Source organism: Festucalex cinctus, chromosome 8, assembly GCF_051991245.1.
Source record: "Festucalex cinctus isolate MCC-2025b chromosome 8, RoL_Fcin_1.0, whole genome shotgun sequence".
Taxonomy (NCBI): Eukaryota; Metazoa; Chordata; class Actinopteri; order Syngnathiformes; family Syngnathidae; genus Festucalex; species Festucalex cinctus.
This window is the reverse complement of record NC_135418.1, coordinates 28,106,082-28,133,998: the sequence shown is the minus strand read 5'-3', so window position 1 is coordinate 28,133,998 and position 27,917 is coordinate 28,106,082. Positions and strand designations below refer to the sequence as shown.

Genomic DNA, 27,917 nt, shown 5'->3' with positions numbered 1-27,917 from the left:
TCATCAGGAAAAAAAAAAGTATGTTTCTATCTGTTTCCGTTTTGCAGCAATTAGCATTAGAAGAGAGCTAAGTAATTGAGCTTTTTTTTCTAGATGGCCCTGGTTGATCTCCTTTGCTCTGCTGCCACCTTCTGGCTGTTTGTGTAATAACTACCATTTCTGCAACCGTTCTTAGCAGTTGAGAGGCTGCAACAAAGCCTTCGGTATGCTCTAGCATGAGAAAAACAAAACGTATAAATACGTCTTTGGGACACTTAAAAAAACAAAAATCGTATGAGTTAAAACAGTCAAGTATGGTCGTAACTTCTTACGCGGACATTCTAAACCAAAGACCCCTGTTCCTGATTGACTCGATGACCCACAAGCCACGCCAAATCCGCATGTTGGACCCCCCCCCCCCCCCCCTGCTTCGCATCTCACGTAAAATTCAGGGCAAGTGATTTTCAAAACCGCAATCAGAGTCATTTTTCTTTTGTCTACCGAGCGGAAAGGGGAAAGACAAAAAAAAAAAGATTAGAATGTCTTCCGTGTCTTTTATATCAAATTAATATTATGCATACTGGGGCTTTATTTCACAGTTGGTGTGCGCGGTCACAACCGGTAAAATTGGGAGAATATTTCAACGGCGCAGCACGCATCGGAATGTGGATCACACATGCTAAACTGACTTGCTTCCATGAATAAAAGCCTCATCTGCATGAAGTTGCGCCGCCGTTATGTTGATCAGGGCTTCAACTTGGATTCCGCGCGGATTTCGAGGCATCCCCTCTGGCATTTGATGAATGCAGCGGGGGGGGGCGGGGCATGTCATCTCCTTCACCGCATTGCCGCATGTACTGCATTTGGGCCGCTCATAAGGACACGGTCAAGGGCTAAGTGTGACTTGAATCATTGAGTTGTTGTATTCCCAACACAGCGCGGTTGCGGCCCCCTCGGGGAAGCGAGACGGCGCACTAAAACCGGGGAAATGCATCAATAGATTCTGATGTGGATAATCCCCAGGCGAGGACAGGAATTAGATTACTAGTGCAAAGTAAATCAGCTGGGGCGCTCGTGCTTGCGAGGGTCAGCGAGGAGAAGATCTCCTTTCTTCCAAGAAGGACAACGCACTCGCCAGGCTTCTTCAGCTTCAATAGTTGAAATTATTATTTTATTTTTAAACATAAGCAGAACTTTCCATTGGCTCGAAAAGACGAAAGGTATGAAGGACAAGAACGATTTTCTCAAGTCTGGTACACACATAAGTGATTTTGAACAGAATCTGTGGGTTTGAAAATGAACACTTGTGAGAGCAGTCCAAGAATTTTTCTAAAACACGTCAATAACTAAAGAGCATTTAATGAGAATGACCCTGCTCTGAAAAAAAGAAGGAAAAAAAAAGAAAAAATAATGAGAATGACCCTCAAATGAGCGCAGCATGTTTGTCGCGTGTCAGATCAATGTCTTCAGTATATCCTCCTGACAACCAGGAAAAAGAAATATTGTCCAATCACGTTTATTTTTGATACTCCCCAATCTTTGTGAAGTAACTGAAATACTGAAAAACAAATTTTTGAAGAAAAAAAAAGTTTTTATTTTTATGCTATGATGTGTCCACTACAGAGGACATTTTTTTAAACTTAAATGCTCGGCTCAAATACAGTTAAAATAATTCAAACAACACTTTCATGTGTTCTTAACTCATTCACTGCCATTTACGGAAAAAGACGTCAAATGATGCTTTTTTTTTTTTTTTTTTGCTGGTCTGGCAATGAATGTGTTAAGAGTCTTATAGAACACATGCTATCAACATTTAAAGCCTAAATATTTTGAATAAAAAGTATTTTACACTTACTTTTCCTCTTCCCTAAAAAAATGCTTGCACTGAGGGAAGCCATTTTCTTTTATGATGCAGTCAAAGGTAGCAAAGCTCCACCCCTATGCATTTGGTATCATTGGAAAGCTCTGAATGTCCTCTATACAACACAAAATGAGTTAATTCAATCATATGCACTGGGTGAGAGATATCCAGGTTTAAAAATGTCCACTACAGAGGACACATTTGAATTGCTGGTAGTCAGGAGGATACAACAAACAAAGAAGAATTTGACTTTGCCATGCCAATACTTTACATCTGGAAAAAGTTGTCCAACACACTCATGCTCATGTTATCAACTTGAAAAATAGGGCATGCATATTTGTGTAATTTGCGAAATTCTTGCGAGGGCACATTGCAAAATTTCCTTCGGGATCAACATGAGCTAACCTGTTGCACTTTTAAGCTCATTTGATTGCACTACGAGGACGTTCCATAAAAGCGTAGCGCTCGCGCGTTTACGCTTGCTAATGCTCAAGCTGTGGTTTTTATCACTTGCTCAGTGTCCCATAATTGCTCTTTGGAAATTGTGATTTTTTTTTTTTTTTTTTTTTTTTTTTTTTTTTTTTTTTTAACCCAGCGTGGCTCGGTCGTTCCCACGTTCTTCTGGCATACATTATTCCTTTTCATACAGCGGTGTCAAAAAGTGATGTCTGCACACAGGCACAAATGTGACACAATCGTGAGCAGGCAGCACATCTGACGAGGGGAAATAATCGACTGCTTGCCTGACGTTGATGGGGAAGTTATTATAATAATAGCTAAATGTACTAAGTTATCGCACAAGCTTGCCATTTGACTCGAACTTTCTCCCTATCTCTTTTTCTTTCCTTTTTTTTTTTTTTTTTTTTTCTTCTTCTTCTGGCCTCCCCATCCGGCTATCATTAGGGATCATAATGACAGCCGTGGCAGATCTGGACCGCGAGACGCAGGATCGTTACGAGCTGGTCGTCAAGGCGACCGACATGGCAGGGCAAATGGGCGGTCTCTCCGGATCCACCACAGTGACCATAGTGATCACGGACGTTAATGACAACCCGCCACGCTTCCCGCAGAGTGAGTGTCCGACGCGTTCAGCTGCTGACTGAGGTTTAAAAAAAAATGGAAAAATAGACCCAGAAGTCCAAAAATAATCTCACTGTGAAAATTGGAGATGTTGAAATAAATGACAAGACTCACATTCACAATGTTTCTGTGACCAATGTCACTAGAAAATAAGATTATATGTATATATATATATATATACACTACATTTTTGCTTTTTCTTGCTTTGTGCATTATTCTACGTTGTTGCACACATTGTAGAAAGATGATTGATTGATTGACTGACTGACTGACTGATTGATTGATTGATTGATTGATTGATTGATTGATTGATTGATTTTTCCGAGTTGTTATTGTCCTACCCGATCACTGAATTGCACTGAACTGAAGTTACTTTGGGAATGCAAATGCGTAATACTGGTCAACAGCAAATTTATTTTTGACATTAATTTTAAAAAATATATTTACTTTTTTTTTTGTTTTTAAAGCATATCAGGTTTAGGAGAATTTTTTTTTTTTTTTTTTTTTTTTGACCTAAAGCTTGTGCAATCCAAATCTTACTATGTGTTAGTTGTAATTTTTAGATTAGAGGTTACAGAAAAAAAATAAAATATTTAATTGATAAATAATACTATGTTATTATTATTATTATTATTATTATTATTATTGAATTAAATGACCAAGAGGAAAAAACAAGGGCAGATTCAGAATCAGCACAAAAAAATTGCTTGCAGTTTACTTGCATCTCTGATTAAAAATGTTCGTAAAAATGTGTTGACACATGCAATTAAAGAAAAAGATACCCACTTTTTAATGGCAAATCCTTGTTATCCATCTGATTTATTTATTTATTTTTCCCATAAACTGAGATCATGACTTTCGAATTGCAGCTCGACAGTATTTTTAGCTCTCCAAAAGTGGATATTTTACGGCTTACCAGGAACGCTAACTTTATTGAGCTAATGTTCTAATTCCTTTTATTTGTGATCGCCACCATTGTGCAGTGACGGAAATAATGAAATAACAGACAGTTCTATTGATGAGCTTTGCCAATAAGGCGGCCGCTCTCGGCTGCTTTATTTTAATTTAGCCTCTGCAGTCAAATTAAATGTCCCTCCAGCCCTAAACAAACTCTTCTCATGGTAGCGAATCATCCTCTGTGTATAATAGTGCAGCTCCAATGTGGGACACAAAATATAGACGACAACGATGACATCTAACAGGCAAAAAGCTACCACTAACACAGTAATAATTCTTGTCTTTTTTTTTTTACATTTACTTCTGTCACAGCTCAAGAAGCAGAATCATTCTGGCTCGAATTGAACCTGATATGCCTCATACATCTTTTCTTATGTCTGTATTCATAACTTTTACATCTTTCTAAATCGTGTTTGCACAGTCAGAGGGATAAACCTCGCAAAGGGGTAATGAATTCACCGCTCTGATAGACTCTGAATTTAGTCCATCATCATAAGAAAGGGTAAAATGCAAGGTGAGTGACAGTAAAAAAGGAAGTCGATGTTTTCTCATTCTTTTTTGTCTTGATAACTTTTATGGATTTAGTGGCAATCGAACGGCGTTGAATTCTGTCCCTGTCGTTACGCGTCCGCCAGAGATGTACCAGTTCATGGTGTCGGAAGGCGCCGCCGTCGGCACGCCGGTGGGACGCGTCATCGCCACGGACGCCGACATGGGAGAGAACACGGACATGAGCTACCTGATCCAGGAAGGGGGCGAGCTCTTCAAGGTGACCACCGACGACGTGACGCAAGAAGCTGTCGTCTCCATCAAGAAGGTACGTGACGATCCCAACCGTTCTGTAGGTGCAAAACATATGCTGGCATAAGTGCTACTTTTGTTTAAATGATGCTCCTCACTCAAGACGTTACTTGGCGCCAAGATGCCAAAAGCAGACATTCAGTGAGTTTTTCAGTGACTAATCAATAGGTGAAAAAAAAGTAAATAAAAAATGGGGAATTTGAAACCATGATTTTTTATTTTTTTTTTTATACATTTTTCAGACTATACATCAGGGGTGTCCAAACTTTTTCATTTGAGGGCCACATCCAGAAAATCAGAAGGTCGCAAGGGCCACATAATGTTATGAAGAGAAATTGTGTTTAGTCCTAAAAATTGTACAAATAATTTATTTGTGCTTTTGCATATTTAGAAAAATGCTACAGTATATAAATTTGTAATATGGCAGTAGGCTTATTATAGGTTTTAGAATTTTTCATTTTAGTTTTTATTTTGTTTTGAGTTTTTTTTTATTTTAATTTAGTTAGTTTTAATTAGTTTTCAGGGTGGTTCTGTTAGTTTTTTTTTTAATTAGTTTTAGTTATTTAATAAATGCTTAGTTTTAGTTTAGTTAGGCGCAGTATTAGTTTTTGTTGTTTTTTTTGTTTTTGTTTTTTTAAATGTGTATTACTCGTGCACAACATTCAAAAAACACCATGGGCGCAACGTCATTATTCCGGTTTATATCAAAATAAATCTACTAAAAATCACATTTAAAATCATCCCCAAAGGCTCATGCATTCAATTAATTACCAAAGACTAAAACAAAGAACATTTTTGCTATAATTATAGTTGTATTATAGTTGGTTTTGTAAACATAAAATGTAGTTTCAGTGAGTTTTCTTTTCTTTTTAAAAGCATCTTCGTTTTTATTTTATTTCGTTAACGAAATTGTTTTTTGAATTTTTGTTTTTTCGTTAGTTTTAGTTAACTAAAATAACCGTTAATAGCACCTGTGTTTTTTGACATTCTCCATTCTTACTTTGACCATCTCCAAACATTTTTGTTTTTATTTTACTTGAACTGAGTCAAAGGCCATTTTTAGCATATGTCGCGGGCCACTAAAAAAAATGGACGGCGGGCCGCAAATGGCCCCCGGGCCGTAGTTTGGACACCTCTGGTATACATTGTAATCGGGTGGTACCCTTGTAGTTCTGCCATTTGAGTTATACAGCCACGTTTTTGGTCCTGGAACGGATCCAAACAATTGCACAGCAATTATCCCAAAGGGGAGTGTTGGGCTAATTATTGTAGATTATACCTTGATGGAGCGAAATGGGCTCCTTCTGTCCCCCATTTTTTTTTTGGGGGGGGGGACCCAAATGGTTTTACTTAAATATTGATTACACAATGTACAGTGGAACTTCCAAAGTTGAACACAATCTGCAGGTTGACTTCCAAGTAATATCTGAATGTTTCTTGTGGTTATACACATATAATGAAATTGACATAATACAAGGTAGGAATTAGTGTACCAGAAATTGGAAGAAAAAAAAAAAAAGTAAACATGTATATTTCATTAGTATATAGTGTTAGTAAGTATAAATCATTATAATTTCCTGGCTTAACCTGATTTTGCTCGTACATTTAAGGTGTTCGACTTCAAGAATATTTATGTAATCTTTCCACTACGTTTTTTTTTTTTTTTCCTCTCTCTCTCTCAAACGTGTCCAGAAAATGTTGATGATGTTGTTGTCGCTCTTTCTAGGGTGATCCAATATTCTTTGCAGGAAATGTGCACAATTATCTGACTTCTTTGTTGCTGTTTTTGTTTAATAAAAGTGACAGCAGGGTGAATTAGGTTGCCAGTGTTTTGGCTCAATAACTTCTTAATGAGGGTGTCTGACAGCCGCAACTGAGACAAAACACACTTTCTTTCTTTTTTTCTTTATTTTCACTTCTAGCCATTGGACTTTGAGAGCAAGCGCACACACAATGTAGTGGTCGAGGCCGTGAATAAGCACGTGGACCCTCGCTTCGTGGACTTGGGCTCCTTCCGGGACCAGACCATCGTCCGGGTCAGCGTGTCGGACGTGGACGAGCCGCCGCAATTTCTGCCTGCTGATGGCGCCGTCATGGAGGTGAAGGAGGATGCCAAAGTGGGAGCGCTGGTTGGGGTCGTCACGGCCCGAGACCCCGATGTGAAGGGTAAACCGGTCAGGTATGAAAAGCCGCAAACCTAGACAAGTCTTATGGATGGATGGATGGACAGATGGACGGACAGATGGATGGATGGATGAATGGATGTACAGGTGGAGCGATGGATGGATGGATGGATGGATTGATAGATGGATGGATGTACAGGTGGAGCGATGGATGGATGGACGGACAGATGAATGGATGGACGGACGGATGGATGGATGGATGGATGGATGGCTAATGGATGGATGGATGGCTAATGGATGGATGGATGGATGGACAAACCGATGGGTGGATGTATGTACAGATTGAGCGATGGATGGATGTACAGGTGGAGCAATGGATGGATGGATGGATGGATGGATGGATGGATGGACTGATAAATGGATGGATGGATGTACAGGTGGATGGATGGATGGATGGATGGATGGATGGATGATGGATGGACAAACAGACGGATGGACGGACAGATGTTTAGATGTACAGATGGATGGATGTACAGATGGATGGATGGCTGGATGGATGGATGGACAGGTGGATGGACGTTTGGATGGGCTGACGGATGCATGGATTTCCATTGGCTGCCCAAACTGTCCCTCAAACTTAGTTCCAGTTTAGACCACACCTCCCCTCCCCATTCCCATTTTAATTAGCGAACACACTTTTATACTGAATGTACTTCTGTAGCAGATGATCGACAACAATATTTTTCTGACTGGCGTCATATCAACAATTACTCAACCTCAACTTGGTTTTTTATAACATTTTAGATGACTACAAAACAATCTTTAGTTGTTCACCACCTTCTCTATACATTAACATTTATGCCTCAATAAAAAATTCTGAACACTTGTACCATTATACTCCTACATAATATATTTGATAATTGGTTCCTAGGGAGGAGACACATTTCTAAATTTGTGTCTGCTCAAGTTTGGGAATTGCTGGTGTGTTTGGACATGTTGTCAGGATGCAAACCAATTTGGACTGTTTAAAATCCCATAATTGAGTGCAGTTTAACTGGACTAAATTAAGCTTGAATTGACGCACTTTTTTGCCATGCAAGAAATAAAGGTCAACGCTGACGTCAGTAAACAATGCAAAAGAGGCTCTCCCCACTGCTGGATATGATGACAGGAAGGGAAAAAAGCAACACAATTTTTTTTTCTGTCCTTCTGCAGGCTAAACCACTGTAAATACAATTTTTATTGGAACCAAATTTATATCGTGAAAAATGGGCTTAAAAAAAGACCCCATAATTCACCGACGGGGCCCACCGATTTCATCTCAAACTGCACAATGGATGGCGCTTCATCGTCAGTCTCTTTCTCTCTCTTTTTTTTTTTTTTTTGTATGATCGCGGCGCATGATAAGAGACGGTATCGCCGAGTAATCTTGCTGTACCGAGGTCTTGGGTTTACGCATCCTCGGGAAGAGCGATTGCGGGCTCGGGAGGCGGGGGAGGATGGGGGAAGTAGATAAGGGCTAAGACAGTGTCGCTGACGGAGTGTAACACTGACACTCGCGGGGGCCCGTGCAAATTACCCCCATTAAAAATGCATGAGGCGCACAGGTTCCAGGTGTAATAAAGTACAACACACTGGCAAGCGTTGTCGTTCACAGGCCAGCCCGGAGCTACCAGGCCGTGCCTGTGTGTGTATGTGTGTTACATGTACGCTTGTGTGTGGTTACGTGTGCGCATTAGAAAATGAACGGGTGATTAACTCATTCACTACCAGCCATTTCCACAGAAGCAATCCCGTTCGCTCCCGGCTGTTTGACTGCATTTTGACTGATTTTGCAAGGCCCACAGAATATTGTGTTCTGTTGCTATAAAAGCATGGAACCGACCAAAAGAAAGATTAAAGTCTCCTCTTTCTATCTGTTTCCGTTTTGCAGCAATTAGCATTAGAATATAGCTAAGTTTCATCAGTTTTCACAAATCGATTTAAAATTGTAAGTAATTGAGCTTTTTTTCTACATGGCCCTGGTTGATCTCCTTGGCTCTGCTGCCACCTGCTGGCCGTTTGTGTCATAACTACCATTTCTGCAACCGTTCTTTGCAGTTGAGAGGCTGCATCAAAGCCTTCTGTATGCTCTAGCATTTAAAAAACAAACAAAAAACAAACATATAAATACGTCTTTGGGACACTTAGAACATTTAAAAAAAACGTATTTATACGTTATTGGGAGTAAATGAGTTAAGTGTGATGGGAGGACGGATGAGGGGAGAATCTGGCCAAAAAGCCTCCAACTAGGCTAAGTTGGCAAGCTCATGGCCTCGGGCGCTTTAGTCGCACACGAGCTCTTTTAAGACCTGCATATGAATGCAACCCCAGCTTTGAGTTTATGGGGGCGGGGACAAGAAACTCAAAGAGTGGCAGAATTTATAGCAATGCTTCTCTCGGGTGCTTTGCCACAAGCTTCAAATGGCCGCAGCTAAAAAAAAACAAAAACAAAAAAAACGCATGGCGCATATTCCAGCAGGTAAATCAAACAGCTGGCAGACAGCTGCACCTGTCAAAAGATGATCCCGGATAGACAACAAGTACGGGGGAAAAAAAAAAAAAAAAGATTTCTGTCAAATTTTAAGAAGATAAATCCCTGTTTATGGATTTGGGGGGAGAAATGGGCGCTTGTCGGTCAAGTTTTGTTGTGTTGCAGCTGCGGTGGATTAAAAAGAAAGACGCTTTCATCCAAAGGAACAAGAGATTTATGTAAGGAGAAGATGTGCTGCAATCCACACACAAGAAAAAAAAAATCTGTTCAGTCTAAGGCAAAAACAAGAAAATGGGAGCAAGGAGAAGTGGTTAGTTGGTAGCAAGAAAAGTTATTGGCGGTGTAGTGGTTCACGTAGCTGAATTTGGATGGCAGCTTCAACTGTTGCTTGTGTGGGATCTCAGTGAAAATGATTTCTTTTCAAAGTGTACAAGTCTTTGTAAAATGAAAATAAATGTCTGACATAATTAAGAATGGACCGATTATCGGCCCGGACGATTATCGGTGCCGATATTTGGCATTTTGACAAATATCGGCATTGGTTTTACGAAGTTTTACGAATCTTGACGTTCCCATGCATTTGTCGCTCAGTCAGATACAGGCACGTTTTCATTTATGGATTTATTTAAAATTTCCACTTTACAGAAACAATGCTGATACTAGGAACTCCCTATGATTTTTATTTAAAAAATAAATAAATTGGAAATGATGTTGAAATTTTGGAAAACTTTATTTACAGTACAGAACCTGGACGCTCCTTGCAGTTTTGGTTGTAATTTTTACACATATCTGTTAATTCTTTATATATTTAAAATTAATCATTTAATCAATCAATCAATCATCAATTATCATTGGACGCTATTAGATGGCAGCGGACTGGAGCACAGTCTGGAATAATATAGTGTATTAAGTGTAATAAGAATTCAAAAGTAAATAAACATAAATAATAGTTCTTGCTGTTAGAGCTTCCTTGTTTTGATTCAGTTATACAACAACAAAACAAAGTGATGACAAAAAAACAACAACTAGTAATCCAATGCGGACTCAGCTATGATTCATTTGAAATACAAAATGATACTTTGTAAAAAAATAAAATAAATAAAAAAAAAAGGTTGAAACTAATAATGGTCTCTTATATTTTTTTTGCCGAAGGTTCTCCATCGATCACAGCACGGACCAGGACATGATCTTCCACATTGATCCCAACTCGGGCGCCATCACGCTGGACAAGATTTTGGACCGCGAGACAGCCGGCTGGCACAATATCACCGTCAAGGCCGTGGAAGCAGGTATGCTAGCTCGTTATACAAATTTTTGCATATATGACGTATAAATTGTGATATTATCAAGAAGGGTTTGATTGCGTTTATGTCTGCTAACCTTTCTGAAAGTGTCTTAAATGTCATCTTCCCATGTCAGCGTGATTATTACTGCGTTTTACATTTGTATTTGTGTTGTGATTGCCAGAGAAATGATCTCATTTCTTAACACATTCATTGCCAGACCAGCAAAAAATGCATCATTTGACGTCCTTTTCCGTCAATGGCAGTGAATGAGTTAAACATGGTAAAAATCAATGAAGCAATTATAAATTGTTGCTATAATGTACAGCAGGGGTGTCCAAACTTTTTCCTCTGACGGCCACAGACAGAAAAATAGAAAGCTGCAAGGGCCACTTAGATTTTTTTTTAAAGTTATTTATTAACACATTCATTCCCAGACCAGCAAAAAAATGCATCATTTGACGTCTTTTTCCGTCAATGGCAGTGAATGAGTTAAATGGTAACCTGTGAGGTGGCTGTTGAGAGACACGGTCGTCTCTGTTTTTATACTAGCTTAGCAAAGGCTCTTGTGTATAAAATATTGTTGACATTGACCTCCGTTGAACCCGAGTCTGACTCAACCAACCACTGGGGTTCGATTGAACCCAGGTTAAGAGCCACTTGGCCTATGTGTTGCAAAACAAAAAACAAAAAAACATGAAGAGTCCAGTCCCCTCAATTGACCTTTTACGGCTTAGATTTGTCACATTGAGTGGAGTATGGATGTGGTGGATGTACCCAATGGCGGAGAAACAAGGCAGGGAGACAGTTGGAAAGGGAAACATGAAGAACTTTATTGACAAAGAGGGTGACGGACAAGACGTGACGGAACGTGAGCAGACTGGGGACCAAGGCTTGCCTGGGAAAGGGGAAGCTGGTTGACATGACTGGGCTGGAGGTGGACAGACTTGGCATGACTTGGACAGACGTGGCAGGACAGATTTGAATTGATATGGAGAGACTTGAGTTGACGTGGACGAGAGAACACTTGACCAGACGTTGAGAAACTTGGACTAGATGTAGGGAAACTTGGACTAGACGTAGAGAAATGTGGATTACACTTAGAGAAACTTGGACTAGACTTAGAGAAAGTTGGACCAGACGTAGAGAAACTTGGACTAGACGTAGAGAAATGTGGACTAGACGTAGGGAAACTTGAACTGGACATAGAGAAACTTGGACTAGACATAGAGAAATGTGGACTAGACTTAGAGAAACTTGGACTAGATGTAGGGAAACTAGGACTAGACGTAGTGAAATGTGGACTAGACTTAGAGAAACTTGGACTAGACGTAGAGAAACGTGGACTAGACGTAGAGATACTTGGACTAGACGTAGAGAAACTTGGACTAGACATAGAGAAACTTGGACTACGTAGAGAAACTTGGACTAGACGTAGAGAAACGTGGACTAGACGTAGAGATACTTGGACTAGACATAGAGAAACTTGGACTAGACGTAGAGAAACTTGGACTAGACGTAGTGAAACTGGAACTAGACTTAGAGAAACTTGGACTAGACGTAGGGAAACTTGAACTAGACGTAGAGAAACTTGGACTAGACGTAGAAAATGTGGACTAGATTAGTGAAACTTAGACTAGACGTAGAGAAACTTGGACTAGACGTAGAGAAACTTGGACTAGACGTAGAGAAACGTGGACTTGACATAGAGAAACGTGGACTAGACATAGAGAAACATGGACTAGATATAGAGAAACATGGACTAGATATAGAGAAACTTGGACTAGACGTAGAGAAACTTGGACTAGACACAGAGAAAAGTGGACTAGACTTAGAGAAACTTGGACTAGACGTAGAGAAATGTGGACTAGATGTAGCGAAAGGTGGACTAGACGTAGAGAAACTTAAACTAGACGTAGAGAAACTTAAACTAGACGTAGCGAAACTTGGACTAGACGTAGGGAAATGTGGACTAGACTTAGAGAAACTTGGACTAGACGTAGAGAAAAAGTGGAGGAGAGACACACAAAAGTGGACGAGGGTAACTATGACGAGACTAGGGGAGACAAAACCGGACAACATAAACACCCCAAACTAAACCAAAACTCAAAACCGAAACATGAAAAGATTGGCCTGGATGATTTTGAATCCTCACAGACATAAAGCTACAGAAACAGTTTAAAAGAAGATTACACATTATATCGACTTTTCTATATGTCCTAATTTGATTCTATTATCCAGTTTCGTCAGTGCAAGAGCAATATGAGTGTCGAGAGGGACTCATTCAGCTCCATCATTAAATGAATGAATGCACTTCGCTCGTCTTGTCAAGAAATCAAAATTGAAGCAAAATAATGCTGCCTGAAAGTTAGAATTGCTGCAATGATTGACACGTCTCGTCCGTACGGTGAACAAAAATAAACCGGAGCCGGTTAACAGACAATCTCCAATTGCCGCCATCATTATCTGCTAAAGTTCTTTAATTAACAGGCCAATGGAAAGACAACATAATTGGCATTTATTCCCTTATAACTTTGGTGCAATTTGTGATTTGCATGGCTAACTACTCTTATGCTGAGGAGAACATTCTGATCTATTAAGTAATCCAGCCACGTGGAACTTCTAAGGTTGATTGACCGGCGCTCATTTGATAAAACATCTTTGAGGAACGTTCATAAAAATATCAAGAGTCAGATGTGGCATTTGTTTTTTTGGGATTTGTCGCCGATATCTTACATAATCTTTCAAGATGCGGGGAAAAAAAAGTGTTTTCCCTATTTCAGTCTCTGCTAATTATAGAAGATTCAAAATAACCCAAAGATCAAGAATGATAGCACACTTTACAAAATTGAATGGACTGCATTTTCCTTTCTGAAGGCAGCACTTCATAGGCAAACACAAATATACACTCCCACTATGACAACAACTTCACTGGGGAAACAATTTGATGTGATGCTAATCAAAAAGCAAAAGCTAATCTAAAACAAAGCTCAGTGCAGTTCCGCTCACTTGTCGGCTTTGACCTAATGTGTTGTCTGGCCGGCTCACAAGTTGGGGTCAGAGAATCTTGTCGTTGAGGTGCTTATTAAGGTTCATTTTACTTACTGAAACGATACAATTCACAAAATTCAGACGCAATCGCTGACTACTGACGCATTTATGGAAATAAGCAGTTACTTGTTTTGTTTAACGCGTTGACCGCCACGTTGTAAATGTAGTAAAAGTACACAATATTCTGTTTTGCCTTGAAAGATGAGTTAAAATGCTCGAAATCAGCTGGCACTTGTGGGCTTGTTTATTTATTTTTTTTTTTATATATATATAACGTGTGGCAGTAAAAAAAAAAAAAAAAAAGGGTTAATTCCCCACTCCACCCACACATTTTGTATACAAGCCATTAAAAAGTCTGTTTTCCATAATATGTCCGCTTTAAGGCCGCAGGTGCCACAGGGTTCGACTTGTCTTGAGGACATCGTTAAAACCGGCCACCGACCTTTAATTACGCCGCGCGTCCTTTTGGCCACCTTTTGAACTATTGTATCGCCACGATTTGGACAAGTGACAAGAGCTTTGCGACCGCGCTCGGCCCCGTCTGAGCCCCCCGGGATTAACCCGGACTAGCAAAGTGCAAGATGCACATTAAAATGTCAGCAACTGCATAACCGTGTGCTCCTTCTCCAGTACCAAGCACGCAGCCCCATTTTCACATTCATCCAATTAAAAGTTCCACCTCGCCCTAACACTTATTTAGCACTTTCCCTAACACATCCAGCTAAGTTAGACTGACATATCATTTTCTGATAGCAAGTATGATATCACATAGCTGAAATGTTTTTTTTCTTCTTCTTCTTCTTACCCAGACAGGTTGGTTCACCCTGGGGATAGATAGACAGATACAGGTGCGGTTGGAAAGTCTTTATCTCTTGCAGTGTTGAAGGGAAAAAGCAGGTTCACTGCAGCATAAATTGTCTGTCTGGCAAATAAATGTGCGCAGTTGGATTTTTACAACATCAAAACATGATTCTACCCAACAGGCACTGTTGTGTGTTTCATCAAAACACGGAAGAATAGAGCAAATAACAAACAAAACGGAGTTTGTCCTAAGCACATCGCCTCGAAATGACTCAGCTGTTCTTTTGGGTTTTGGTCACGTGACGTTCACAAGGCACTTGGAGGTCATTATTTTTTTTATATTGTTAGTTAAATTTTACTTTATTTCACAACATATATGTTCATTAATGTGTTGCAAGACCACAATAGTTTGATGTTATTCATGAGCTCGTATATTACATTTCTCATTATTTGTTAGCATTAAGCTAGCAGACTTAAAGGCAAAGGTATGTGGTTGTTCGAAACACATAATGTGTAAAAGTCTTTGTTTTTGTTTGACAGGAAACCTTAACTAAGAGTGGCATTAAACAACTTAAAACGATCTTCATCTATCTATCTATCTATCCGTCTATCCGTCTGTCCGTCTGTCCGTCTGTCCGTCTGTCTGTCTGTCCGTCCATCCATCCATCCATCCATCCATCCATCCATCTATCTATCTATCTATCTATCTATCTATCTATCTATCTATCTATCTATCTATCTATCTATCTATCTATCTATCTATCTATCTATCTATCTATCTGTCTGTCTATCCGTCTATCCGTCTATCCATCCATCTATCCATCTATCCATCCATCTATCTATCCATCTATCTATCTATCTATCCATCCATCCATCCATCCATCCATGCCAAACTAATTACTCAACTCAACTTTATTTATAAAGCGCTTTAAGAACAGGCGTTACATGCTTCATTAATTTTCAACACAAAAAATGTCACCCTCTATGTGACCAGTCACTTTCCTATTGTAAATTGTATCTCCACAAAACCTCCATATTTTTTTTTTTTCCCGATGTCACAGAAGAACAAGGAAAGAAATCAGCGAGAGTGCTTCTGCCGCAAAAGGTTACCGACGTGCCGTAATGTGTCACGACGTGTCGCCGTGACAAATTCAATCAAGAGGTCACGGCTGCGGGATGAAATAGACAATTCTCCGCCGCGATGCTCTTCCAAAGGCCAGCAAGGACTCAATCATGTTGTACTTTTCCACTCAGACAACATGTTAGTACCTAATAGAGATGTCTGGAAAAGGAGGGGAAAGAAAAAAAAAAAAAAAGTACTTGATTCCAAAAGCGATACGTGACCAGTCCAATTGAGACGTGTATGGATCAGTTGTGTGACATTTGCGTGTTCAGACTGTGCACAGTAGCAGATTGCCGTCATGCAATGGGGGAAATGTCATTCCTAAAGGTTGTGTTGTATGAATATGGTGCCTCTTTTGTGAAAAGCAGCAGTGTTTTGGTTGTAAAAGGCGTAAAAGAAAAAAAAAAAAAAGAAACGTTTGGTTAGTGACCAAATGGGCCAAACATGCTTTGGTACAATTGTAGTCAAGGATTTGCTGAATGCATTTAATGACCCCCCCCCACTATTTAATCTAGAATATATGAAAACGTGGAACTGCCAATGTGGAGTGAACATGTTTTACATACGCTGAAACGTATTTATAAACGTACTTTTAGCTAAATGCTAAAAACATAGCATACTTAGCTATGTTTTGCTCCACTATATCAATATGTTAAAAAATGAAGTAAACATTTATTTTGTTTGCAGTGCATGATTTCCGTTCTTCATCTTTTCCTCAAATGCTGCTGGGTATGCGCATGCGCAATTCCATACCCCGTGGCATTGCTACATTGTTAGCATTTAGCCTGCACAAGTACGTACCTGCAAGTAGGCCTACCTTTTAAACGTGTTTTCAAATACGCTTTGAACATGTTTGAAGTACGTTTATGCAAATAGATTTGACAGTATTTGCAAGTACGTTCTAACGTATTTAAAGTACGTAACCGCAAGTAGGCCAAGCTTTTAAACGTGTTTTCAAATATGTTTTGAACATTTGTTTAAAGTACGTTTATGCAAGTAGCTTTGACAGTATTTGCAAGTACGTTCTAACGTATTTAAATATGTTTACACGTATTTGCAAATACGTTTGAACGTATTTGCCAGTCAAAAAAAACATTTACTCCACATTGACAATTCCACGCACGGTAAGAAAAAAAAAAATAAATATTGTCAATGATGAAACACAACGTGCTCGTGACATATTACAAGTCACATTGTTACTGACACTGGCATGAAACCCCCTGAGGTCTTGCCTATCAGTTGAAAACAAGATTCCGCATCACATATATTCTTGAATTAGTTTGGCGAACAACCACCTTCAAAACACCCGCAAACACGAGGAGCAGCAAGGCGATGTCAGGAGATGCTTTGTTATTCCCTGTTGCTTTATATCGATAGCAACAAAATGATTTCCCCGCCTCGTTTTTTTGTCTGAATATTGTTATGGAAAGAGTGCATTTTTCGTTCTCCGTCTTTCTTCTCAGTATCACATATAACCCCGTTTCATTATTTGATTCGTGCGGCGTCTGTCCTTCTCATGGACATCATTATTTTTTTTTTCTCCGCTTGTTACATTCCTGTCAAAGCCTTAACGGCTCATTTTAAGCTACACTTTCCGAGAGGTCCTCGGTAAAATACGTGTGCTTTTATATGTCTTAAAGCGCTTTAAAAACTAACCATCGCTGCATACAAAGTGCTGCATATGGAGTAAAACTAAGACATAGAAAAAGAAATACAGTTAAAACAATGCAGAGTCTCTGTTTGAAGACAAGTTTGAAAAATGCATTCTGCCTTTCGGAACCGTAGGAAGTAACGGTACTTTATTATTCGTTGTTTTTGTGTACTGGTGAAAATAGTTTGAGTCACAGAAAGGGACGTTCCCCGAATTATCCCCGCACATCTGGACACATAACATTGTCCAAAATGTCTTTGATTGAAGGGGAAGTAACGGAGTCTGGTCCAAACTCGAATTATATTTCCACTTTGTCGCAATTCATACAAAACTATCGTCGTCGTCATGCTCACGACATTTAAATGCAACACATCTGTTAAAAAAAAAAAAAAAAAAGTCAGGTTGATTTCCATTTGTGCAGTTCTAGCACCCCTTTGTGGCTATTTTATTTTTTATTTTTTTTAGTGCAATTTAATTTTCATTAGGGATGTTTTGGCCCTTCTATGTTTAAAAGCTGCACTGTCAGATGAAGGGGAACGTAATATGCCTGTGAAGCAAACCAATATGTGGAGGAACTCAATGTGTGCGTGCATTCACAACACAACATAATAACAATAACAATAAAACAATAACAATAATAATAATAATATTAATGATAACAACAACATTTATGTTATGTACAAAAGCACAATATTGTGCTAATAATAATAATAATAATAATAATTTTGTTATATACAAAAGCACAATATTGTGCTTTTTTTTTTGTATGAACTCATTTTTTGTGACCTTTTTTTAAATATCGCCAGCCTCCCCACAATTTTCGTGATAATTATCGTATCGTGAGCTACCTATCGTGATATCTTATCGTGAGTTTGGATATCGTTACATCCCTATAGTCTTAACTCAATAAAAGTCGGACAAAAGTAAGAGCCACTAGAGACCAGACGCTCATGCATGCGTCCGGGAGGCGCATTTACAGTCCAAAAAAATATTTTATTTGTCTTTCTCCAAGTTGGTGTCAGAATAATTGAGTGCCAGTTTGTGGCACAGTGAGTCCCAGCAACCTGCGCAGCAGCTGGCGAGTGCCACAAAAGATACCAACAATCTCCACAACGCAATCCTTTTCTTCTTCTTGTCCATCAGCAGACATATTTCGAACAGCGCCACATGAATGAATCTGTCTCACTTGATAGCTTTTCTTTGTTTGTTTGTTTTTTTTTCTCCTCTCGCCGCCACATAGCTTGGGCCGCACGAGTGTGGGAAATTCTTACATTGTTTCATCTGTTTTCAATTGCGGAAATTGAAATGTTTAATGTGCAACATGGGACGATTGCGGCTTTTCATTGGGACTCAGCGGGGACAGGCGACATAATGAGGAGACAAAATTAGCAGAACACAAACGATATCTTTCGCCGGCGGAGCTCTTCCCCGCCGTTCTGATCTCGTTCCCACTCCGCTACAATGCGGACCCATTTAAAAAAACAAAAAAAAACCACACAAAAAACGGCATTGATGTGAGGATTATACTATTAGCGGCGGCCAGCATTCTCATCAGCTGCCGGGACGGGACACTACTGGACTCGACACTGTATGTGCAGAGATTGCACAGAGAGCTGCACAATGTCTCTACTGTGTCTATTATTTTGGCATAGCCACTGGCTCCCATACAAGAGCTGTAGCCATATTTATACATCTATTAAAAATATATATATTATTGCTCTATTACTGTGGTATTAATTGATGGTGGATGAGCGATGAATTAGTTTGATTTTAAAGTTAGTTTAGCTAGGTTAGGTAGGTACACCTTAGCTAGTTCGATTTATAGTTAAATGGATACTTGACTCATTGAACAATTTTCAGCAGTGAAAAGTTAATATTTTGTCCAGAAATGAATTTGATGACTTCATTATTTTTCATGTACAATCAATACCTTTGAAAAGTTTTTTTTTTTTTTTTTTTTTTTTTCTGCTTGCTGTCGACCGATGATGACTAGGGATGCAACGATAACGGCAATATTGTGTTACCGCGATATTAATTAATTAAAACTGCCACCATATATATCGTTGTCGTCATGTCACGATATTAAAAGCCAGCACATCTGTTATGTCGGGTTGGTTTCCATTTGTGCAGTTCTAGCACCCTCAGGTGACTATTTTTTTTTTAGTGCAGTTTAATTTTTGCAAGGCATGTTTTGGCCCTTCTATGTTGAAAATCCACACTAATGGTCAGATGAAGGAGAATGTAATATGTTTGTGAACCGAGTCAATATGTGGAGGAACTCAACTAGTAAGTGCCTCAATTTTAAGTGGTATTATAAATTGTAGGTGTTTTTATATGCATTGCTGTAATGTATAAAAAACACAATATTGTGTTTTTTTTTTGTTTTTTTTTACAATATTGTGACATTTTTTTTGTATCGCCTTCCTCCCCGCAATATCGTGACAATTATTCTATTGTGACTTTCATATCGTGATAATATCGTATCGTGATGTTTGGATATCGTTACATCCCTAATGATGACATCACCTGTGCTCAGGATGTAGGTAACGGCCAATCATGGCTCACCTGTTTTCTGGGTTTGGTCAGTAAACTGAGCCATGATTGGTCGTTACCTACTTCCTCAGCACAGGTGATGTCATCATCAGTTGACAATTGTTAACTTTTTACTGCTGAAAATGGCTCAATGAGTCACGCATCCCTTTAATTGGTTTGCTAGTTTGCTAGCCCATTAGCTAGTGAGTTAGCCATGTAGTTAGCTTGAGAGTTATGTTGTTAATGCTAACAACTAATTGGCTAAGTTGATTAAATTAGCAAAATAGGTAGTTATGTATGTCGGTAGGTGGGTAAATATGGAGGAAGGTTGGTAAGGGAGTGTGTGGTAAATACTTAGTTAACTTGTTTTGATGATGTTTTGATGACATAAATGCAAGTGTCGCCAACCGCTTTTGTTAATAGTTTTTAACATTCGACGTCAATGACTGACTTTTTACTCCAGTGGTTGCGTTTGTACTTACTGGCTTGGTTTTTCCTTCTTTCTTTCTTTCTTTCTTTTTTTTGGGATGACTCACAATTACGTGTGCTGTGACTGCTGATGTGCTCATAAAAATTTTTTTTCTCTAATCAAGTATGATATCAAACTAACACCTGAAGCCAGCACGACTCATTTTGCTTAATTTTCCTTTCTGATTTGCTTTCCGTCTCCAACCTGGAATTGTTTCTCTCTCACTCACATGCACATTATATAGGCCGATACATACTACGTATAGAATTCATATATAGGCGCCGCCTGTGCATAATGTTTTAAGTGAGGACATTGGGCAAATGAAGATACAAGGAGATGTCAAAGCAATTTCAAGTAGCTTTTGATTGCGCTAATTATAACGTCCTCACACCTCCCACGTTGACATTTGAGCCCATTAAGAGCGCCGCCCGGGTGCGCGCGTTCTTGCTCCCGTGTGATCTCGCTTAAATGTCCTAATGAATAAAACAAGCGCCTTTCCGATTACGTGTTCCTCATCAGCTCGGCGTATTAGCGAAGCGCTGGATGCGAACATTTGAATAATTGGCGTCTGGTATATTTTTGTGGACAGTAGTAAATTGTTGTTTTATACTGTTAGAGCGGGGGTGTTTTCATTTGAGGGCCACATGCAGAGAATCGGAAGGACGCAAGGGCCACATAATGTTATGAAGAGAAATTGTTTAGTCCTAAAAATTGTGCAAATAATTTATTTGTGCTTTTGCATATTTAGAAAAATTCTACAGTATATAAAGCAATTTATTTGTAATATGGCCGTAGGGTAATTATAGTTTTGGAGTTTTTTATTTTAGTTAATTTTTATTAGTTTTCAGGGTGGTTCTGTTAGTTTTTATTAGTTGAGTTCTTTAAAAAAAAAAAAATGCTTAGTTTTAAGTTTAGTTTGTTAGTTTCAGTATTAGTATTAGTATTATTTTTTTCAAAATGTCTATTACTTGTGCGCAACATTAAAAAAAAAAACACCATGGGAGTGACATCATCTGAAGGTGCTTTTCTATTGGCTGCTGCTCGATGACGTCACTTCTGTGTGACATACTTTCAAACGTCATTATTCCGGTTTGTATCAAAGTAAATTTACTAAAAATCACATTTAAAAATCATCCACAAAGGCTCATGCATTAAATTCATTACCAAAGACTAAAACGGAGGACATTTTTGCTATAATTATAGTTAGTTTTAGTTAAGTTTTGTAAACATAAAATGTAGTTTCAGTTAGTTTTCGTTTTTTAAAAAGTATTTTTGTTTTTATTGTATTTCGGCAACAATATTGTTTTTTGAATTGTATTTTTTTTTCATTAGTTTTAGTTAACTAAAATAACCTGTTTTCCGATACCCTCCCTTCTTACTTTGACCATCTCCAAACATTTTTGTTTTGTTTATTTTTTTTAACTGAGTCAAATGCCTTTTTTTTTTTTTTTTAGCATATGTCCGTGGGCCACTGAAAAATGGACGGCGGGCCGCAAATGGCCGTAGTTTGGACGCCACTGTGTTAGAATATGATAAATTCAGTTTTATTTTCTTGAACTTATCTTATTTGACGGGTTTCTATAGTGTGCCAATAAACATGCAAATCAAAATAAAACGGTCAAATAGGCCGGAATTCTCAATCAGATATATTTATTGACTTTAAAACGCGACAGTGACTCCGACTGCGTTTCCTCCCAACACCGCTCTCAGATGCCATAAGTCGTTTTTGTGTGCAAATGGAGGAGGCGTTGCATTAAAAACCTGACGCAAGTGAGCCACAAAGCCGAGCCGACTGTTTTCCTTCCGTACGGGAAGAGCCTTGTCAGATTCTGTGTACGTCTTTCCCTTCTGCTTTCTTGACAGAGCAAAACAGCTGCTTTAATAAATAAATCTGTCAGCATGTTGCGCTCACGCTTTTTTGACTTCTTTCCTTACAAACGGCGGCGACAAGCGGCTTCCGTATTGTCACCGCGTTAGATTTTTACTGCATTATCGTGTGCGTGGGGCCCCGGCGTTGTAAAGTCAGCACGCCGGCACCTCTTGCGCTCTTTTGTCAACGTCAGCGTTTTGACAGCGCGATCCGGCAAAGTGCGGCGGCTAACTTGTGAAAATCAAATAACCCTTTTGCAGACAGCCGCGTTGATTCAAGTGAAAGGCCGACGGAGATGAAAAAAAACAAAAAAAAAACAGGAGGAGACTCAACGGACCCGCTGCTCTTTTTTGTTTGTTTCCCACGTAGATAACCACACCATGGCGTCGCGCTCATCTGTGAGCATTCGGATACTGGACGTCAACGACAACCCTCCCGAGCTGGCCACACCCTACGAAGCCTCCGTGTGCGAAGATGCCAAGGCGGGCCAGGTAATTGACTTTCGACTACTCGCACACATTTTTTCCTCTGGGTACTACGGCTTTCTCCCAAATTCCAATAACACAATTCTCCAGTTAATTCAAAACCCTAAATTGTCCAAGGGTGTGAAAGAGGCTGGCTGGCAACTAGTCCAGGGTGTACCATTCTTCTCGTCCAAAGTCTGCCTGGATAAAAGCACCAGCTCACCCGTGCACCTATGAGGATAAGGGGATAGAAAAGTCAAAGTCAAGAATTTGAATGTCTGCTGCCTCAGGGAAGTAGCAGTAAGAGGTGGTGACCAAGATGTGGAAGGTCTGAGAAAATGTTGCCTGCCCTTGTCGTGGTTCATGCAAGAGTGAGTAATGGCTACCAATCATTTGTAATGTAAGCGCAATGTAACAACAATGTAATGTAACAATGTGATGTGCGTATGCACATGCATGTGCGGCACCACACTGCCCCTAACAGGCCAACATGAGCACAGCAGGTACAGCTTACGTTGTTACTATATTTATTCATCCATCCATCCATTTTCTTGACCGCTTATTCCTCACAAGGGTCGTGGGGGGTGCTGGAGCCTATCTCAGCTGGCTTTGGGCACTAAGGTGGGGTACACCCTGAACTGGTTGCCAGCCAATCGCAGGGCACGCAGAGACGACACTCGCAAGCACACCGAGGGACAATTCAGAGACATGCATGTCTTTGGAATGTGGGAGGAGACCGGAGTACCCGGAGAAGACCCACGCGGGCATGGGGAGAACATGCAAACTCCACTCAGGAAGGGCGGAGCCTGGACTCGAACCCGAGTCCCCAGTACTGGGAGGCTGACGTGCTAACCACTGCCCCACCGTGCCACGCCTATTTTAATTCCTGGTAGTTCTTTCAAGTTAGATTTAAAGTTGAGTTTGCAGTCGTTCAACCTACATTTCCACATGAGTAAAGTGTTCAATGTGCTTGGATGAGGCTTTGAGGTAGTTTTGAGTCGTTGAGTTTTGGTCGTTTGTGCAACCCGCCAAAATGCTTGTTTTACTGGATCTCAATTGTTGTTGATGGTTATAAATGCGCATGTGCTAAGCAGATGCACCAAATTGTAGCAAGAGGTGCAACCTACATTTTAAACTCATTCACTGCCTTTGACAAATATACTCGTCAATTATATATTTTTTAGAGCGGGGATAAATGGGGCAGAATCTGATTATGCTCCACTGTAAATGTCAAATTTGGAAACAACTTTACTGATGCCCAACCACCGGTAGATGACATCATTGCCCCATTTTATAAGAAATAAACACAGTTTCAAAGTCCATGGGAGATATGGCTGTATTTTGGCAATTTTTCAATTTTTCTACTGTCAATTATAAAAGAACGGGACGAGGCAAAAAAGTAGGGAGTCTATTCTGTCATTTGGTAGATTCGGCTTATATATAATTATTGAACATGTGAGTATTGAAAATTTTGAAATTTTCTAAAATGGCTGGCAGTGAATGAGTTAAAAAAAAAAAAAAAAAGATTCAAGAAGTTATTTTGGAGCATTAAGCAGCGTGAAAAGTCACCGGCACAGGTGAGACCATTTCCTTGTCGGTGGGTTCTTGCTCTTTTTCGCTGATAAACATTAAAAATTCAAAGGGTTATTCGGGTGTTTTTATGCTCGGCACACACAGTGGAAATGCTAAGTTGGACCCAATTACATGTTGAAAACAAAAGGGGTGATTAAAAAACAAGGCTTAAAAAAAAATAGTGCAGCCTCCATGCTGGATGTCGTATTTACATGTGTAATGAGGTTCGGGTCTGTCCTCCTCTTTTTTTTTCCTCCTCTTCATCCACGAGCCTTTAAAAACGCTTACATTTCACAATTCCCGTCACCTGCTACTTTTTTTTTCTTCCATTACACCAAAAAAAAAAATACATAAATAAAAAATCCTCCAACCTTCAAACGAAGCCCGCATTAACCTTCAGCTCCTAATCATCAGTTGATTAGCCGTCCTGCACCAAAACCCGCAAGCATTGCGCAAGCGCTTCGTATAAACACAGGGAAATGCCGACCTAGCAACTGTAGGCACCTGTGAGGGGGGATGGAAAGGTGGGGGGTGCATATGAAAGGTTATTCGCATCAATTTTTACTTGTCTGTTCTGGCTTTTTATGGTGTTGTGGAGATGGCTGCCGCTGCTGCCGCTGCTGCCGCTGCTGGGATTGAATGAAAATGTGTTTGCCTTTGGCCAAAGGCTTTCCAGCACTCATTTTCAGTCTCTGGGGGATTCACAAGAGGGGGGGCCTGAGGGAAAACCATACTTTTTCCCCCGACCTATTATTTTCATAGGTAACAGGGGTCCGACTGAAATGCTGCATGATTTAAAGCGACGGGATGTGTTGCGTGGGCAGAGAAGTTTGGTTAAAGGAACTGCAATTGTTTATTTGAAATTCCACGTTCATATCAGAGGCACGGTTGTCATGACTAAAAAAAAAATAAAATCTGTTAGTTGGTGCAAAATATGTTCTCAAAAACATTGACAACAACTTGTGACAAATTTGGTTTATAAGGAACGTCAAATCAGAAAACATGAAACAAGGTAGAGCACTTCAGCATTGAGATGTCATTTTTAGTCAGAAAGTGGCAGTACAAGGCAAAATGGATGATGGATTAAAAAATAAAAAATAAATAAATAAGAATAAATGAAATGGGTGGATTATTGATCTGACTAACGTGATTGCAGTTGTGCAGGCACAGAACATATAGTCAAGAAAGTTTTTGACTTGATGTGAGTTTCATTGGATTATTTTATATTCATGGATTATATGTGGGGGTTTTTTGTTTTTTGTTTTTTTAAATACAGTATTGCACTAGCATAGGCTAATCGTAGATTGTAGCACGTTCCGAATTACGTACAAATTATGATGATGATTATGATTATTGTTAGGCAAGGCAAGTTTATTTGTAAAGCACATTTCATCCACAAGGCGACTCAATGTGCTTTACACAAGCATCAACAAACAATAGTTAATATTCAGAGGAAGAAAAATAAATGAAAATAGGTTACAAACTAAAAATCTTAAAACATTATTAAAACATTTACCATAAGGAAGTTTAAAATAATAATAATAATAATAATAATAATAATAATAATAATAATAATAATAATAATAATAATAATAATAATAATAAGATTAAAAACTTAATTAAAGCTGTTTAAAATTCCCTAATCAAAGGTATGAGAAAAAAAACAAAGTTTTTAACCAGGATTTAAAAGCATTTACACTTCACTTCTGTTTGCAGCCTATTCCATCTGTGTGCAGCATAATAGCTAAATGCAGCTTCACCATGTTTGCTTTGAACTCATGGTTCCACTAGTTGGCCCAAGTCTGTTGATCTCAGAGCCCTGCTTGGGTTTGTACTCAATCAGCATTTCTTGGATATATTCAGGACCCAAACCATTTAGTGATTTATAGACCAGTAGCAGAACTTTCAAATCGATTCTACAGCTGACTGGGAGCCAGTGTTAAATCCTTAAGTACTTGAGTAATGTGTTCTGATCTCTTTGTTTTGGTCAGAACTCGAGCCGCAGCGTTCTGAATTGTCTCATGTTCTTTTTGAGAGAGTCCAGTCAGAAGACCGTTACAGCAATCCAGTCTGCTTCTCTTGGTCTGCTTGAAGCATGCAGTCCTTCGGTCTGGATATGTTTTTCAGCTGGTAAAAGGCTGTTTTTGTGATGAATCTAATATGATTGCCGGGTCAGGTTTTGAGTCTATTAGCACCCCAAGATTTCGAAGGTTGCCGGCTCGGTCCCAGTCTCTTGTGACAGCGTCAAAGTATCCTTGAGTAGCAAATGAACCCCCGGTTGCTCCTGATACTTCATCAATAATGAGTAGTCAAAATGTAAAAACGCTTCGAGGGCCATGTAAGGTTGGAAATGCGCTACTTAAATTTTCCATTTTCCTTGGAAATAAGTTACCAAAAAGAAAAGTGAAAATACAATCCGGCAGCATTCTGGTGGAATCTCAAAGGGCAACATCTCATTGAAACCGGCATAAATAGAAGAAGAAAAAAAAATATTTCCTTCACTTCAAGTAAAAGTCAAATAGTTGTGATGAGTTTCTCCTCCTTGCCTCGCGCGCCCCGAGAAGAACGCGACACTCCTCTCCATTCCATCTGGCTACTGTGAAAAGCGGGAAATAAATAAATAAACCTCAACGTTTGAAAGCGCTCACGCTGCTTTTTGTTGCGCGCCCGAGACGCTGGCAGAATGTATGAGAGCCCACACAACACCTGCTATATTTCACATCGACGCAAACCAAATCAACTGTCAAATTGCCCGCGCCGAGTTTCCAAACTTTTTTTCACAGAAGGCTGCTCCTGGCATCCATGTTGGCTCAGGCAAATGGGCCGAGACCCTCTCCTGGAGTGGCGCGCGCGGCTTCGCCAAGATGCGTAGCGCAGATGATCTGCTCGTCTTCATCGACAGTATCTGTAGTCTTCGCTGGAGATTATTGGATGGGCTTGTTGTCGATGTTTTCGCGAGGCTTTGGGAGTCGGAGTCGTTGACTATCTGTGTACGTTCTCAGTCAGCCAGGTCATGTTGATCAGAACAGACAACAAATAAGAGTACTGGACAATGAGAGACAATCTTTCGGCAGAGGGATATCTGGAGATTGTTACAAGTGCCTGACATCTATTCCCCTGAATATGTTCTCATGCCACAGGAATATTTTTTGCATCGTGACCGGTTGATATCATTCATTGCCATTGACGGAAAAATACGTCAAACGATGCATTTTTGTTGGGCTGGCAGTGAATGTGATATGCAGGATGGTCCTCAGGGGACTGAATTAGGGCTGGGTCTAAAATATCAATATTGAATCGATATAATATTGATTCATAAAGCCATGAATCGATACTTTTAAAACTACCCCCCAAACATCCACCCCTCCCCTAGCATTGGTACTTCTGGGAATGTTTTCCCTATAAAAGTAAAATTGGTATTGCGAAAATCAATGTGAATCGTGAATCGAGTCAAATCAAGTTTGGAAATCTGAATTGATACCCGTCCCTAGTCTGAATTGCATTGAACGGAGAATTCTGGGGGTGACAAATGTTTAATTGGGGGGAAAACTGTGATTATTTGGAATTAAAAAATTTAAAAAAAATGGAAATAAAAAATACTAGCCCCAGTGGCATGAATTTAACAACACAAGAAAAGTTCAGGTACCTTTGCAGATCAGTCAATTGAGTTTGCTTTGGCAAAGAAAACTTTCAAGTGCCAAATTTCAGACTCTTCTGCCTTTATTGTCTGTTGCTGGTATGTCCCTTTTTTCCTATTTATTTGATGA

General features: G+C 39.5%; 1 protein-coding gene across 4 annotated transcripts in view; it reads left to right on the top strand.

Annotated features, from left to right (window-relative positions):
• Positions 1-27,917, top strand: part of cdh22 (cadherin 22) — a 238,991-nt gene that overhangs the window by 188,656 nt on the left and 22,418 nt on the right. For all 4 annotated transcript variants that reach the window (XM_077529529.1, XM_077529533.1, XM_077529532.1 and 1 more), the window contains 5 exons: positions 2,744-2,911; positions 4,513-4,694; positions 6,601-6,857; positions 10,487-10,623; positions 22,484-22,605. In XM_077529529.1, the coding sequence (XP_077385655.1) occupies positions 2,744-2,911; positions 4,513-4,694; positions 6,601-6,857; positions 10,487-10,623; positions 22,484-22,605 (866 nt within the window). The remainder of the gene's footprint in view (positions 1-2,743; positions 2,912-4,512; positions 4,695-6,600; positions 6,858-10,486; positions 10,624-22,483; positions 22,606-27,917) is intronic.